Source organism: Oncorhynchus mykiss, chromosome 1, assembly GCF_057628025.1.
Source record: "Oncorhynchus mykiss isolate SJ-2025 chromosome 1, ASM5762802v1, whole genome shotgun sequence".
NCBI lineage: Eukaryota > Metazoa > Chordata > Actinopteri > Salmoniformes > Salmonidae > Oncorhynchus > Oncorhynchus mykiss.
The window spans coordinates 1384704-1402642 of NC_143022.1; the positions used below are offsets into that span (position 1 = coordinate 1384704).

Sequence of the window (17939 nt, forward strand, 5' to 3'; positions counted from 1 at the left end):
CTTGAAATACATCCACAGGTACACCTCTAATTGACTCAAATTATGTCAAATATCAGAAGCTTCTAAAGCCATGACATAATTTTCTGGAATTTTCCAAGCTGTTTAAAGGCACAGTCAACTTAGTGTATGTAAACCTCTGACCCACTGGAATTGTGATACAGTGAGTTATAAGTGAAATAATCTGTCTGTTAACAATTGTTTTAAAAATTACTTGTGTCATGCACAAAGCAGATGTCCTAACCGACTTACCAAAACTATAGTTTGTTAATTAACAAGAAATTTGTGGAGTGGTTGAAAAACGAGTTTTAATGACTAAAACCTAAGTGTATGTAAACTTCCCACTACAACTGAATCTCTCTCTCTCTATATATATATATATATATATATATATATATATATATACAGTGCCTTGCGAAAGTATTCGTATACATTTCAGGCTTCAAACATAAAGATATAAAACTGTATTTTTTTGTGAAGAATCAACAACAAGTGGGACACAATCATGAAGTGGATTGACATTTATTGGATATTTCAAACTTTTTTAACAAATCAAAAACTGAAAAATTGGGCGTGCAAAATTATTCAGCCCCTTTACTTTCAGTGCAGCAAACTCTCTCCAGAAGTTCAGTGAAGATCTCTGAATGATCCAATGTTGACCTAAATGACTAATGATGATAAATACAATCCACCTGTGTGTAATCAAGTCTCCGTATAAATGCACCTGCACTGTGATAGTCTCAGAGGTCCGTTAAAAGCGCAGAGAGCATCATGAAGAACAAGGAACACACCAGGCAGGTCCGAGATACTGTTGTGAAGAAGTTTAAAGCTGGATTTGGATACAAAAAGATTTCCCAAGCTTTAAATATCCCAAGGAGCACTGTGCAAGCGATAATATTGAAATGGAAGGAGTATCAGACCACTGCAAATCTACCAAGACCTGGCCGTCCCTCTAAACTTTCAGCTCATACAAGGAGAAGACTGATCAGAGATGCAGCCAAGAGGCCCATGATCACTCTGGATGAACTGCAGAGATCTACAGCTGAGGTGGGAGACTCTGTCCATAGGACAACAATCAGTCGTATATTGCACAAATCTGGCCTTTATGGAAGAGTGGCAAGAAGAAAGCCATTTCTTAAAGATATCCATAAAAAGTGGCGTTTAAAGTTTGCCACAAGCCACCTGGGAGACACACCAAACATGTGGAAGAAGGTGCTCTGGTCAGATGAAACCAAAATTGAACTTTTTGGCAACAATGCAAAACGTTATGTTTGGCGTAAAAGCAACACAGCTGAACACACCATCCCCACTGTCAAACATGGTGGTGGCAGCATCATGGTTTGGGCCTGCTTTTCTTCAGCAGGGACAGGGAAAATGGTTAAAATTGATGGGAAGATGGATGGAGCCAAATACAGGACCATTTTGGAAGAAAACCTGATGGATTCTGCAAAAGACCTGAGACTGGGACGGAGATTTGTCTTCCAACAAGACAATGATCCAAAACATAAAGCAAAATCTACAATGGAATGGTTCAAAAATAAACATATCCAGGTGTTAGAATGGCCAAGTCAAAGTCCAGACCTGAATCCAATCGAGAATCTGTGGAAAGAACTGAAAACTGCTGTTCACAAATGCTCTCCATCCAACCTCACTGAGCTCGAGCTGTTTTGCAAGGAGGAATGGGAAAAAATGTCAGTCTCTCGATGTGCAAAACTGATAGAGACATACCCCAAGCGACTTACAGCTGTAATCGCAGCAAAAGGTGGCGCTACAAAGTATTAACTTAAGGGGGCTGAATAATTTTGCACGCCCAAGTTTTCAGTTTTTGATTTGTTAAAAAAGTTTGAAATATCCAATAAATGTCGTTCCACTTCATGATTGTGTCCCACTTGTTGTTGATTCTTCACAAAAAAATACAGTTTTATATCTTTATGTTTGAAGCCTGAAATGTGGCAAAAGGTCGCAAAGTTCAAGGGGGCCGAATACTTTCGCAAGACACTGTATATATATATAACGTTACAGTATATTCTCTAACCCCCTCTCCCCCTTTTCTCTCTCTATATATAACGTTACAGTATATTCTTAAACCCCCTTTTCTCTCTATATATAAAACGTTACAGAATATTCTCTAACCCCGTCTCCCCCTTTTTTCTCTCTATATATAACGTTACAGTATATTCTCTAACCCCCTTTTCTCTCTATATATATATAACGTTACAGTATATTCTCTAATCCCCTTTTCTCTCTATATACATAACGTTACAGTGTATCCTCTAATCCCCTTTTCTCTCTCTATATATAACGTTACAGTATATTCTCTAGCCCCCTCTCCCCCTTTTCTCTCTCTATATAACGTTACGGTATATCTAATCCTCCTCTCACCCTTCACTCTCTCTCCCTCCTCTACCCTCCATTCTCCCCCTCCTTTCTTTTCCTCCCCTGTCATCTCTCTCCCCCTCCTCTGTCCATACAAGCAGGGTCATTGCATAGCCCGGTGGCTGTGTAATGGTCTGGAAATATGGAGGAGGAAGTGTAAACCATGATCTCCTCAGCTGTGGTTGAAAAGTAATGGACTGAAACACAACAAGCTCAGCCTCTCCCAGGTGACCACGCAAATTGGCTTCAGGCAGGGTGAAGGTATGTAAAACACATACGTAGACACACGTAGACACACACACAAGCAGTTCTTCCTGCCTGCTGGACAGAGAATCTCCAGGAGTCCTGCAGGGTCACTGATCCCACTGATAATTCTGATCGTTCTTCTGACCAACTATGTTATGCAGCTGTAGAGCCTTTTGAGGATCTGAGGACCAATGCCAAATCTTTTCATTCTCCTGAGGGGGAATAGGTTTTGTCTTGCCCTCTTCACGACTGTCTTGGTGTGTTTGGACCATGATAGTTCGTTGGTGATGTGGACACCAAGGAACTTGAAACTCTCTACCCATTACCCCATCAATGGTAATGGGGGCCTGTTCAGCCCTCCTTTTCCTGTAGTCCACGATCAGCTCCTTTATCTTGCTCACATTGAGGGAGAGGTTGTTGTCCTGGCACCACACTGCCAGGTCTCTGACCTCCTCCCTAGAAGCTGTCTCATCGTTGTCGGTGATCAGGCCTACCACTGTTGTGTCGTCAGCAAACTTAATGACGGTGTTGGAGTCGTGTTTGGCCACTCAGTCATAGGTGAACAGGAAGTACAGGAGGGGACTAAGCACACACCCCTGAGGGGCCCCCATGTTGAGAATCAGCACGGCGGATGTGTTGTTACCTATCCTTACCACCTGGGTGCAGCCAGAAGATAAAAGCACTTGAGAAACAGGTGTGCGAAATGGCGGAGCACATTGACGACTTGGATAATCGAGGACGCAGATGCAATATTCGTGTTGTGGGACTCCCGGAAAATTCTGAAGGGACACGTTCAGTAAAATTCTTTGAGGAATGGATCCCTGGCTACCTACAAATGGACACTAAGGCTGGCCGTGTGAAGCTGGACAGAGCCCATCGCTCTCAAGCACCGATACCCGGTCCCAATCAGCGCCCACGGCCAGTGGTTATAAAGTTCCACAACTTCACCGACAAGCAGAGCGCCATGGACGCGGCTAGAAACATCGGCTCTGATGGTAGTCAACGTAAATTCCAAAGGTCTCATTCTTCAATGATTATTCCACTGCGGTTGTACGAAGACGCAAAGCGTTTGATGAGGCGAAGGCTCGACTCAGGAGAATGAAAATGGACTACGCACTGTTGTACCCGGCCACATTGAAGATTATGGTCAACGGATCGCCTAAAAAGCTCTACACACCTGAAGAGGCTGCTGCGTTTATTGACTCTCTCGGGTAAATAACTTTTAAGCTGCACCTCAGCAGCATTGGATAACTTTGTTTATTTTTGGTTGAATCTGATCATGAAACAGTGGTGGGAGTCCTCACGTACTCCGGCTCAGTGATATTTGTATCTTTATTATTTTTCTTGCTAAAGTAATAGCCGCTATAGCTCAGGCTGAGATATGTGTGAATCCATATTGGTGCCCAGGCTTGGTTTTAGGTGGAAGAGCCTCAATCTTCTTCTATTGATTTTCTTTTCCATACATATAAAGGATGAGGCTAATGAGCGGCAATGCAGACTTAAGAGTCTACATTGGAGAGTTGAAATCCCCTGCATGTTAGCTAGTGGGAAAACCCCCTTTTGGATCTTTACATGTTTCATTTTTGGGTTTAGTATAGTTCGAGTTCAGGGTTCATATCGTTTGTTTATGCTCGGTGAGATAGAGGAGAGTTCAACACATGGAAAAAGGTACCACCCCACTTTTACTGTAGGATCCAGTCTGGATATTGAATGGTCAAGACACAATGGCAGGTAACTGCGTGTATGTACATGGAACATTAGAGGGAGCCATAACCCCATTAAAAGGAAGAAGGTACTGTCTTTTTTGAAAAAAGAAAATATTGATATTGCCCTGTTGCAAGAAACTCATTTGGATGATAAGGAGCACCTGAAATTACAACAAGGGGGGTTTGATCAAGTGTTTTTCTCATCATTTACATCCAGAAGTAGATGTGTAGCAATTCTGGTGAAAAATAACTTACCACTTAAGGTCTTGAATTGTGTGAAAGATAAATTTGGTCGCTTTGTTATAATTAATGGTACTTTACAAGGGCAGAACATTTCCATAATGAATATTTACATCCCCCCTGCTCACCCCCCTGCTCACCCCCCTGCTCACCCCCCTGATTTCCTCACTAAGGTATTTCTAGACTTTTCAGAATTAAACTCGGACACTGCAGTGGTTGGAGGAGATTTTACCTGCTTGTTGAACCGCGTTATTGCTAAGTTTCCCAGCGATATAGCTTCACTCTCTCCTCAAGCTAAGTCACTTGAAGCACGCCTGACTAGCATCACCACCCTGGATGATTCCGACCTTGAATATGTGGACATCTATAAGTACCTAGGTGTCTGGCTAGTCTGTAAACTCTCCTTCCAGACTCATATCAAACATCTCCAATCGAAAATCAAATCTAGAGTCGGCTTTCTATTCCGCAACAAAGCCTCCTTCACTCACGCCGCCAAACTTACCCTCGTAAAACTGACCATCCTACCGATCCTCGACTTCGGCAATGTCATCTACAAAATTGCTTTCAACACTCTACTCAGCAAACTGGATGCAGTTTATCACAGTGCCATCCGTTTTGTCACTAAAGCACCTTATACCACCCACCACTGCGACCTGTATGCTCTTGTCGGCTGGCCCTCGCTACATATTCGTCACCAGACCCACTGGCTCCAGGTCATCTACAAGTCCATGCTAGGTAAAGCTCCGCCTTATCTCAGTTCACTGGTCACGATGGCAACACCCACCCGTAACACTCGCTCCAGCAGGTGTATCTCACTGATCATCCCTAAAGCCAACACCTCATTTGGCCGCCTTTTGTTCCAGTTCTCTGCTGCCTGTGACTGGAACGAATTGCAAGTTGGAGACTTTTATCTCCCTCACCAACTTCAAACATCTGCTATCTGAGCAGCTAACCGATCGCTGCAGCTGTAAATAGTCTATCGGTAAATAGCCCACCCATTTTTACCTACCTCATCCCCATACTGTTTTTATTTATTTACTTTTCTGCTCTTTTGCACACCAATATCTCTACCTGTACATGACCATCTGATCATTTTCACTCCAGTGTTAATCTGCAAAATTGTAATTATTCGCCTACCTTCTCATGCCTTTAGCACACAATGTATATAGACTCCTTTTTTCTACTGTGTTATTGACTTGTTAATTGTTTACTCCATGTGTAACTCTGTGTTGTCTGTTCACACTGCTATGCTTTATCTTGGCCAGGTCGCAGTTGTAAATGAGAACTTGTTCTCAACTAGCCAACCTGGTTAAATAAAGGTGAAATAAAAAATAAAAGTTTAAAGCATTTTTCTCTATTAACTCTCAATCAACAGATAACCCCTCGCTCCTTTGGGAGACCTGTAAAGCGTATGCCAGGGGTCTGATTATGTCATACACAGCCACTAAGAGACGGAAAAAGCGTGAAAAGCAAAACATGTTAGAGGGTGAATTAGGAACTAAAGAGAAGGACTACATTAAAACTCCCACTCCTGCCCTATTAAAGGAAATATCAGTCATTAGATCAACGTTAGACTCTCCTAACACAGGACGCTGAAAAGATAATGAGATTTGTCAGGCAAAAGCTATATGAACATGGCGATAAGCCAGGAAAGTACTTGGCATACCTAGCTAAAAAGAGAGCTGACTCTCAGTCAATTGCTACTATTACTGATTCTGATGGTAATCATTTATATGAAAATAAATTGATAAGTGACTCATTTAAGAAATGTTATACAAACCTTTATGCCTCAGAACTGCCAAAGGATGCACCCAAATTAATGGAGAACTTATTTTGTAAGATTGAGCTCCCTACTATCTCCGAAGAACAGAGGTCCCTCCTTAATGCCCCTATTACTGAGGAAGAGATAATGTTCGCAATTAAGAATCTGCAAAATGGTAAGGCCCCAGGACCAGACGGGTTTTGTAGTGAGTTCTATAAAGAGTTCCATGGCCTGATCCTTGAGCCATTGCGTGATATGTTTAACCACTCATTTTCAAATGACCAGCTCCCTCAAACGCTGAGAGAAGCCAACATTTCACTTATTCTCAAAAAGGGAAAATGTCCAGAGTCTTGTTCCTCGTACAGACCAATTTCCCTTCTGAATGTGGATAGAAAATTGCTTTCTAAAATTCTAGCCACAAGATTAGAGGACTCACTGCCACTAATTGTGAAAGGAGACCAAACTGGCTTCATTAAGGGCCGTAAGTCATGCAACAATGTCAGGCGGCTTCTTAATGTAATTCAAGCCTACCAACAAAGTGCTATGGATGGTCTTGTGCTCTCCCTAGATGCTGAGAAAGCATTTGATCGTGTGGAGTGGTCTTACCTATTATTTGCTCTAAATAAATTTGGTCTAGGGGACAACTTTATAAAATGGGTGAAAGTTTTATATGATGATCCTCAGGCTGCTGTCCTTACTAATGGGCTACGGTCAAATAGCTTCTCTATACACAGAGGTACCAGATAGGGCTGTCCTTTATCCCCTCTCCTCTTTGCACTCGTTATGGAACCACTGGCCGAGGCCATCAGGGTAACGCCTGCTATACAGGGGCTGCTCATTGGTGATGTTCACCATAAAATAAGCTTGTATGCTGATGATGTCCTGATATTCATCTCTAGTCCCGAGACTTCAATTACAGCTCTTATTAATATTATTGAATTATTCAGCGAATTCTCAGGCTACAAGATTAACCTAACTAAGTCAGAGGCTATGCCACTTGGTAGCCTTCACTCTGTACCTAATACTTCTCCCCCCTTCCCTTTTAAATGGTCTCCCTCAGGTTTCATGTATCTGGGTATATTTGTAACTCCTAAATTCCAGCAAATGTACAAAGCCAATTTTGTTCCCTTGTTTGATACAATAAGGCAGGATCTGGAGTGCTGGAACTCTCTCCCGATTTCTTGGTTGGGTAGGATATCCCTCTTGAAAATGAACATTTTACCTAGACTACTTTACCCAATCCAAATGATCCCAGTAAAACTCTCCAATAAGGTAATAAAGGATGTAAATGGATGGCTTGGACCTGCCCAATATCCGGTTCTATCAATGGTGTGCCCACCTTTGTTATATTTCTGACTGTATCACAAATGATGACTCCTCTATTTGGTTAGACATTGAGACTTCTCTTTCAAAATACCCCTTACAGGATCTCTTATTTTTCAGAAGTTTCAAGTCTGTAGAAGATCACTGCAATAATCCCGTTACACTTAACACACTCAAAGTATGGAGGTCAGTTCAACGCTTCCTGGGAAGGTCCAAACTAACCTCTGCTCTTACCCCAATTCTTAACAACCCAGATTTCAGTCCAGGATTGCTGGATGCTGGCTTTAACTTTTGGCTTAATAAGGGCATGCTAAATTACTTATTTGCTGATAAGATTTTGTTGTCATTTGAGCAGATGGTTGAGAAATAGCGACTCTCAAAGCAGGACTTTTTCCGCTTCCTACAAGTAAGACATTATATTCTGAAGAGCACCACCTTAATTGGTAACCCTGATGTGTCTGTCATTGAAAGAATGCTTTTTTTCCCACAAAGGAAAATGTCTGTAAGTCTGTTTTATGATACTTTAAGGTCCTTTTCTGATGTCAACACACAGAAGGTGAAACAAGTGTGGGAGAAAGAATTGTCTGTTACTATTGACGAAGAGATGTGGGAGGACATTTGGAGATATGCAAAAACAATATCTAAATGTAATCGTACTAGAGCAATCCAATTAAGAATAATACACAGATTGCATATATCCCCAAATCGCAGACATGCTTTTAGCCCCACTTCCCCTCAGTGTCTTAAATGCAAAACTGATGCAGGCACCCTAACACATTGTTTATGGTCATGTACCAAAATACAAAGATACTGGTCTGGTGTTCTGCAAGAAATTGAAAAGATCCTAGGGGTTGATCTAGAATTTTTTTATTTTTTTATTTTTTTTATTTCACCTTTATTTAACCAGGTAGGCTAGTTGAGAACAAGTTCTCATTTGCAACTGCGACCTGGCCAAGATAAAGCATAGCAGTATGAGCAGACAACACAGAGTTACACATGGAGTAAACAATTAACAAGTCAATAACACAGTAGAAAACAAAGGGGGAGTCTATATACAATGTGTGCAAAAGGCATGAGGTAGGCGAATAATTACAATTTTGCAGATTAACACTGGAGTGATAAATGATCAGATGGTCATGTACAGGTAGAGATATTGGTGTGCAAAAGAGCAGAAAGGTAAATAAATAAATAAAAACAGTATGGGGATGAGGTAGGTGAAAATGGGTGGGCTATTTACCAATAGACTATGTACAGCTGCAGCGATCGGTTAGCAGCTCAGATAGCTGATGTTTGAAGTTGGTGAGGGAGATAAAAGTCTCCAACTTCAGCGATTTTTGCAATTCGTTCCAGTCACAGGCAGCAGAGTACTGGAACGAAAGGCGGCCAAATGAGGTGTTGGCTTTAGGGATGATCAGTGAGATACACCTGCTGGAGCGCGTGCTACGGATGGGTGTTGCCATCGTGACCAGTGAGCTGAGATAATGCGGAGCTTTACCTAGCATGGACTTGTAGATGACCTGGAGCCAGTGGGTCTGGCGACGAATATGTAGCGAGGGCCAGCCGACTAGAGCATACAAGTCGCAGTGGTGGGTGGTATAAGGTGCTTTAGTGACAAAACGGATGGCACTGTGATAGACTGCATCCAGTTTGCTGAGTAGAGTGTTGGAGGCCATTTTGTAGATGACATCGCCGAAGTCGAGGATCGGTAGGATAGACAGTTTTACTAGGGTAAGCTTGGCGGCGTGAGTGAAGGAGGCTTTGTTGCGGAATAGAAAGCCGACTCTTGATTTGATTTTCGATTGGAGATGTTTGATATGAGTCTGGAAGGAGAGTTTGCAGTCTAGCCAGACACCTAGGTACTTATAGATGTCCACATATTCTAGGTCGGAACCATCCAGGGTGGTGATGCTAGGCGGGCATGCGGGTGCAGGCAGCGATCGGTTGAAAAGCATGCATTTGGTTTTACTAGCGTTTAAGAGCAGTCGGAGGCCACGGAAGGAGTGTTGTATGGCATTGAAGCTTGTTTGGAGGTTAGATAGCACAGTGTCCAATGACGGGCCGAAAGTATATAGAATGGTGTCGTCTGCGTAGAGGTGGATCAGGGAATCGCCCGCAGCAAGAGCAACATCATTGATGTATACAGAGAAAAGAGTCGGCCCGAGAATTGAACCCTGTGGCACCCCCATAGAGACTGCCAGAGGACCAGAGGACCGGACACACTGAAATCGGACCCTCCGATTTGACACACTGAACTCTGTCTGCAAAGTAATTGGTGAACCAGGCAAGGCAGTCATCCGAAAAACCGAGGCTACTGAGTCTGCCGATAAGAATATGGTGATTGACAGAGTCGAAAGCCTTGGCAAGGTCGATGAAGACGGCTGCACAGTACTGTCTTTTATCGATGGCGGTTATGATATCGTTTAGTACCTTGAGTGTGGCTAAGGTGCACCCGTGACCGGCTCGGAAACCAGATTGCACAGCGGAGAAGGTACAGTGGGATTCGAGATGGTCAGTGACCTGTTTGTTGACTTGGCTTTCGAAGACCTTAGATAGGCAGGGCAGGATGGATATAGGTCTGTAACAGTTTGGGTCCAGGGTGTCTCCCCCTTTGAAGAGGGGGATGACTGCGGCAGCTTTCCAATCCTTGGGAATCTCAGACGATATGAAAGAGAGGTTGAACAGGCTGGTAATAGGGGTTGCGACAATGGTGGCGGATAGTTTCAGAAATAGAGGGTCCAGATTGTCAAGCCCAGCTGATTTGTACGGGTCCAGGTTTTGCAGCTCTTTCAGAACATCTGCTATCTGGATTTGGGTAAAGGAGAACCTGGAGAGGCTTGGGCGAGGAGCAGCGGGGGGGGCGGGGCTGTTGGCCGAGGTTGAAGTAGCCAGGCGGAAGGCATGGCCAGCCGTTGAGAAATGCTTATTGAAGTTTTCGATAATCATGGATTTATCGGTGGTGACCGTGTTACCTAGCCTCAGTGCAGTGGGCAGCTGGGAGGAGGTGCTCTTGTTCTCCATTGACTTCACAGTGTCCCAGAACTTTTTGGAGTTGGAGCTACAGGATGCAAACTTCTGCCTGAAGAAGCTGGCCTTAGCTTTCCTGACTGACTGCGTGTATTGGTTCCGGACTTCCCTGAACAGTTGCATATCACGGGGACTATTCGATGCTATTGCAGTCCGCCACAGGATGTTTTTGTGCTGGTCGAGGGCAGTCAGGTCTGGAGTGAACCAAGGGCTGTATCTGTTCTTAGTTCTGCATTTTTTGAACGGAGCATGCTTATCTAAAATGGTGAGGAAGTTACTTTTAAAGAATGACCAGGCATCCTCAACTGACGGGACTCTCTCACTTCTTTACTGTTAGGTCTCCCTAGTAGGCAGGTTACTTCTGTGGGTAAACGGAGGCTTTACAACATCCTTACCTTCGCAGCGAGGAAAAACATCCTTTTACAGTGGATTAGTGATAAGGTTCCTTCTATTAAAGATTGGCATAAAATACTATTTGAATGGGTGCCTCTGGAATATCTGACATGTACATTGCATTCTAAAACAGACCAGTTCTACAAAGTATGGGAACCTTATCTAAATGACCTAGAACCTGAGGTATCAGCTATTATGCTGCAAGGATTCTCGTAGAATGGCGGGGATCTATGTATTTCAGAACTACACTGTATGTTCCATGTGTGGACCCTAACCTCTTGGTTTAAACTGAGCTTTTTTTGTTTAATTTCTGTCTGTAAGTTTGTTTAAAATGTATGTATTGAGAGACGCAATGATGGTGATGGAGTGAGAGAAGCACCGAGCGGGAAGAGGAAAATGGTGTACGTATGTATGGGTGTGTGTGTATGTGTGTGCGTGCGTACACGTATATATGTGTATATGCATGAGTGTATGTATATGTATGTGTGTGTGTATATATAGATATAAATGCGTAGATATGTATAAGTGGGCGCTGTTTTTCTTGTTGTTTTCTTCTGTGTGCCTTGTCTCTGTTGTTGTATCTCTTAATATGGGTGAAAATTGTGAAATTCCAATAAAAATACTGTTCCAAAAAATCTATCTTCCCATTCACTGTGTTGTTGGTGATGCTCATACAATGTATCATAGGGCTACTTGTAGAGTACACTGCTCAAAAAAATAAAGGGAACACTTAAACAACACAATGTAACTCCAAGTCAATCACACTTCTGTGAAATCAAACTGTCCACTTAGGAAGCAACACTGATTGACAATAAATTTCACATGCTGTTGTGAAAATGGAATAGACAACAGGTGGAAATTATAGGCAATTAGCAAGAGACCCCCAATAAAGGAGTGGTTCTAGAGACGGATTACCAATATCGCCTTCCACCTGGATACGGACACAATTAAAGGTTTAGACAACAGACTGAAAGATTTTAATTGGCTTGTTTTACACAGACGTCTTCCAGTCCGTTCAACTTTATACGATCATAATTTGACCCTAAATAAATTCTGTCCCAGGGACAATTGTTTCGCAATCGAAACAATTCCACATGTTTTATGGGAATGTTCTTTTGCTCAATCAGTTTGGGGAAAAAGTCAACAATTTTTTGAGATTTTAAAAAACATTGATTATGAAGGGGTTGCCAAACTTGAAATAAAAAATGTGGAAAGGGTGCAATTATTAGCATTAGTGACTCTGGTGTCCCTTATCAAGACCAAACTTTGGGAGGCCAGATGTGGTGCAGTTAATGACACCCTCAAGTGGTCACCGACGGGATTGGTTCAATTTATAAAACAGGAAGTTTGGAAAATAATACAATTTGAAATAGATAAGGGGGGCATTGCATCAGTAAAACAGAGATGGAAAGGGATTTACCCGTCATTGTAAATGTGTTTATAACCGATATATAATTGTATTACATAGGTACAATTGAAATGTAAACTAAGCCTTTGTAGATATTTGATATACACAGTTTTATCCAGAGTGCATTTTGGCATATGTATATATATGTATATATTTTTATTTATAGAATTGTTTGTATTGTTTTTGGAGATTGTTAGAGACATGTTAATCTTGAATATAGGCCAATAATACTGGTCAGGTTCTGCAGAACAGCACTTTTTTTTAGGAGTTTTGATATTCTTATATGGTGACGGTACTTGTTGATACTGTTTAAGTATCCATGTTATGTACAACGTTATGCACTAAATTTGTAATTGTATTTGAATGTGAAATGAAAATACAAATTATTTCCCCCCCCCCCCAAAAAAATCTATATATATATATATATATATATATATATATTATTTTTTTGTAATAAATCCCAGACCCCATCCCCGCACAAGTCATTTTGTATTCTAGTAGGCCGTCATTGTAAATAAGAATTTCTTCTTAACTGACTTGCCTAGTTAACTGAAGTTAAAAAATATATATGTTTTGAAATGCGGACTTTTATTTTGACGGTTTTCTCATTACCATAGGACAGTGACGTCATCGTTAGCGTTGCTAGTATACGAGAAGTTGTAGCATGAAGATAGCTAGCTATCATAATAAACATTAACGGCGGAGAGCTGAAACAAATTAATTCATTGCAACGTCTTCTGATGCATAAATAATGCATGCGATTTAATTTCTCTAGTTTAGTATCATAACTTCAAGGGACGTGTCTTTAGGCCTTTACTCGTTGCTAACGCGTAGCTAGCTAGCTCCCACTGTTTCCACATAATGAATTTCAACGCAACGGCCAGCTAATAAGCTGGCATGCTAATTGAAAAATATTTAGCTGGCACTATCCGACGATACAGCATCAAGAGTCCAGCTATCAATAAATGCAGTTTCTTCGTTGGTGAATTTTACAGCACAGTGAATGTATTAACTTGCTAACGCTAGTCAAATTGGTCACAATAATGTCACAGGCGCACTGGACCAAATTCGAAAAGGAGACCGAGGAAGAGGTGAAGAACCTGGTCAAACACATCAGTGGGATTCAAGATGAAGAAGAGCAGAACTTTCAACTGGCACTGAAATTTACCTGGTCCAATTTCAGGTAAGGATGCCACATTTTAATTATGATTACACAGCTGCTTTAGAAAAGGTGATATAGTCAAAGATGAACTGTTATGATGGTCATCGTGGGTTTGTCTCTGTGTTGGCAGGTTTCACCGTTTCCTAGATGCCAATAGTCATAAAGTTCAACGCAGTGTGAATGGGTGAGTTGGCAAACAGGTTATATGATTTGTGTATGTAGAATTAACGTTACCTGTTCATTATGAGCATGATGCAATACCACTGTTTCAGGATCTATGAGAAACTGATGGTGCATTCAGACCTGAGTAAAGCAGAGAGCTGGGTCAGACTGACAGAAGAGTTCCTCAACTCACCTCTACCCAACACAGATGGAACTAAGGTATGGTTGGACCAGAAACATACTGCACACAGACTCTATAATTACAAGTGAGGTGGGGGTGGGGGGCAGGACGCATAGTGTGGCACCAGTGACTGAAAGGTCAATGTAAATAGTCTGGGTGGGCATTTGATTAGTTGTTCAGCAGTCTTCTGTCTTGGGGGTAGAAGCTGTTCAGGAACATTTTGGTCTTAGACTTGGGGCTCCGGTACCACTTGTTGTGCGGTTGTAGAGAGAACAGTTTTTGACTTGCGTGACTGGAGTCTTTGACAATTTTTTGGGGCCTTCCTCTGACACTGCCTGGTATAGAGGTCCTGGATGTCAGGAAGCTTGGCCCCAGGTTATGTACTGGGCCGTACGGACTACCCTCTGTAGCGCCTTGCGGTCGGAGGCCAAGCAGTTGCCATACCAGGCAGTGATGCAACCAGTCAGGATGCTCTCGATGTTGCAGCTGTAGATTCTTTTGAGGATCTGAGGACCCATGCCAAATCTTTTCAGTCTTCTGAGGGGGAAACAGTGTTGTCGTGCCCTCTGCACGACGGTCTTTGTGTGTTTGGAACATGACAGTTTGTGGTGTAAAAATGTCAGGGAAGACACTTGCTGGTTGGTCTGTGCTCTCAGTACACGTCCTGGTAATCCATCTGGCCCCGCGGCTTTGTGAATGTTGACCTGTTTAAAGGTCTTGCTCACATCGGCTACGGAGAGCGTGATCACACAGTCGTCTGGAACAGCTAGTGCTCTCATGCATGCTTCAGTGTTTCTTGCCTCAAAGCTAGCGTAAAAGGCATTTAACTCGTCTGGCAGGCTCGCATATGATCAACATAATGCACACAGCCTGTATCATAAAATGAACCTGTACGCTTAGTTTGCAGTGCAGTGAATGACCTACCTTGTGTCCTCCTATATTTTGTTACAGACTGACGTTCATCACAGTCTCCTGGACCTTCTCCTACACCTCTCCGACTCTCCCCTTAACTCCAACTACAGCGAGACACCCAGACTGAAGGAGACTGGTGAGTACATAACCCCTTCCTTCCTCTGATGTTCCTCTTACTCCTGATGTGTTCTCAGTCTGGACTACATGATCCCCTGTGTCTGTGTAGAGAAAGAAGACGACTTTGACTGGTGTGGATATTTAAAGGAAGGAGAGCTAGACACAGATCCATATCCAGACACCCCAGTGAGTAAAACATGATTCAACTCTTTCTTCTGCTCATTTTCCATTTCAAACATGTTCCGTGATGTTCAGCCCTTCATTTATATTATTACCAGAATCTACTGCACTGTTTTGAAACCGTGGCGCCGTCCAAATGCCACCCTTATTGACCAGAGCCATCTCTCTCCAAGCACTCTGTCTGATTCAGTCAGTTCTAATGGGATGGCTGATTTGATGTAGTGTGTAGTCCTTCCTCTTCCTGGCCTTGTTTTGATGCTAACTGTTAACTGTCTCTAACAGGAGTCTCTCTCTCTTACTACTGAGTGATTAGTGCTTTTTGAGGTCGGTTTCGGTTCCAATATTAAAAAATTCTAGATTTTTTTACAACATCAAATGCATTATAAAATGACGACATTAAAATGATTTCAGAGCTTTTTAATTGAAATTCCAAAGCCAAAAATAGTGGAAGAAAATATTCCATTGTCTTTGTCAGGTCCACATTGGGTAGACATCAATTGAAAAATAGGAAATTCCTATGAAATAATACAATATTTCAGTTGTGTATATTGCATTTTGTATTTGATGACTTTATTATTTTTCATTCCTTAAAGTCATCATCTCATCTCTGCTAAGGCAGTAGCAGCCAGCCAGACCATCTAACGTTATCTCTGAAGACAGCACGGGCAGAACAGTCATCCTATTTAGCTAGCCTGCCTCAGTACGCTTCATAGCTGTTTGACCAAATAAGTTGACTAGTTCTTCAAAGTAGATACGGCATACTTCCACAAACTGTCTCTATTCCTCGTCTTTGTGTACATTCCTCTCATGCGGTCTGTGTTCCTCTACCTCTTTACCATAGGAGCTGTCTGTTAAACATCTCTCTATCTAGGAGTGGTCTGTTAAACATCTCTCTATTTAGGAGCGGTCTGTTAAACATCTCTATCTAGGAGCGGTCTGTTAAACATCTCTCTATCTAGGAGCGGTCTGTTAAACATCTCTCTATCTAGGAGCGGTCTGTTAAACATCTCTCTACCATAGGAGCGGTCTGTTAAACATCTCTCTACCATAGGAGCGGTCTGTTAAACATCTCTCTACCATAGGAGCGGTCTGTTAAACATCTCTCTACCATAGGAGCGGTCTGTTAAACATCTCTCTACCATAGGAGCGGTCTGTTAAACATCTCTCTACCATAGGAGCGGTCTGTTAAACATCTCTCTACCATAGGAGCGGTCTGTTAAACATCTCTCTACCATAGGAGCGGTCTGTTAAACATCTCTCTACCATAGGAGCGGTCTGTTAAACATCTCTCTATTTAGGAGCGGTCTGTTAAACATCTCTCTATCTAGGAGCGGTCTGTTAAACATCTCTCTATCTAGGAGCGGTCTGTTAAACATCTCTCTATCTAGGAGCGGTCTGTTAAACATCTCTATCTAGGAGTGGTCTGTTAAACATCTCTCTATCTAGGAGTGGTCTGTTAAACATCTCTCTATCTAGGAGTGGTCTGTTAAACATCTCTCTATCTAGGAGTGGTCTGTTAAACATCTCTCTATCTAGGAGTGGTCTGTTAAACATCTCTCTATCTAGGAGTGGTCTGTTAAACATCTCTCTATCTAGGAGTGGTCTGTTAAACATCTGTCTATCTAGGAGTGGTCTGAGGAGGAAAGCGAGGACGAGGACAGTCAGCAGCCGCTCAGCAGAGAGGATTCTGGGATACAGGTGGACCGTACCCCCCAGGAGGACCAGGAGAAGACGGTCCCTGTTACCTGGACAGGTACAGATCATATACTCTCAATACCTGAAGCCCAATCTTGTGATTACAGTGGGTTTATTGTGTTGTGGTTATAGCGGGTTTATTGTGATTACAGTGGGTTTATTGTGACTACAGTGGGTTTATTGTGACTACAGTGGGTTTATTGTGACTACAGTGGGTTTATTGTGGTTACAGTGGGTTTATTGTGATTACAGTGGGTTTATTGGGATTACAGTGGGTTTTTTGTATTGTGGCTACAGTGGGTTTATTGTGGCTACAGTGGGTTTATTGTGGCTACAGTGGGTTTATTGTGACTACAGTGGGTTTATTGTGACTACAGTGGGTTTATTGTGGTTACAGTGGGTTTATTGTGATTACAGTGGGTTTATTGTGACTACAGTGGGTTTATTGTGACTACAGTGGGTTTATTGTGGTTACAGTGGGTTTATTGTGATTACAATGGGTTTATTGTCTTGTGGGTTTATTGTGACTACAGTAGGTTTATTGTGACTACAGTGGGTTTATTGCGATTACAGTGGGTTTATTGTCTTGTGGCTACAGTGGGTTTATTGGGATTACAGTGGGTTTATTGTGACTACAGTGGGTTTATTGTGACTACAGTGGGTTTATTGTCTTGTGGCTACAGTGGGTTTATTGTGACTACAGTGGGTTTATTGTGACTACAGTGGGTTTATTGTGACTACAGTGGGTGTATTGTGGTTACAGTGGGTTTATTGGGATTACAGTGGGTTTATTGTGGTTACAGTGGGTTTATTGTGGTTACAGTGGGTTTATTGTGGTTACAGTGGGTTTATTGTGGTTACAGTGGGTTTATTGTGATTACAGTGGGTTTATTGTCTTGTGGCTACAGTGTGTTTATTGTGACTACAGTGGGTTTATTGTGGTTACAGTGGGTTTATTGTGGTTACAGTGGGTTTATTGTGACTCCACTGGGTTTATTGTGGCTACAGTGGGTTTGTGATTACAGTGGGTTTATTGTGTTGTGACTACAGCGGGT

At 42.3% G+C, this 17939-nt stretch overlaps 1 protein-coding gene across 1 annotated transcript in view; it reads left to right on the plus strand.

The window, feature by feature from the left end:
• The first annotated feature begins 13061 nt into the window (after positions 1–13061).
• The window catches only part of tubgcp5 (tubulin gamma complex component 5), a 47624-nt gene continuing 42746 nt past the window's right edge, over positions 13062–17939 (plus strand). Inside the window, exons 1-6 of the mRNA XM_090226973.1 lie at positions 13062–13658; positions 13768–13821; positions 13910–14018; positions 14932–15028; positions 15119–15195; positions 16816–16942. Of these exons, the coding sequence (XP_090083099.1) occupies positions 13519–13658; positions 13768–13821; positions 13910–14018; positions 14932–15028; positions 15119–15195; positions 16816–16942 (604 nt within the window). The 5' untranslated portion in view covers positions 13062–13518. The remainder of the gene's footprint in view (positions 13659–13767; positions 13822–13909; positions 14019–14931; positions 15029–15118; positions 15196–16815; positions 16943–17939) is intronic.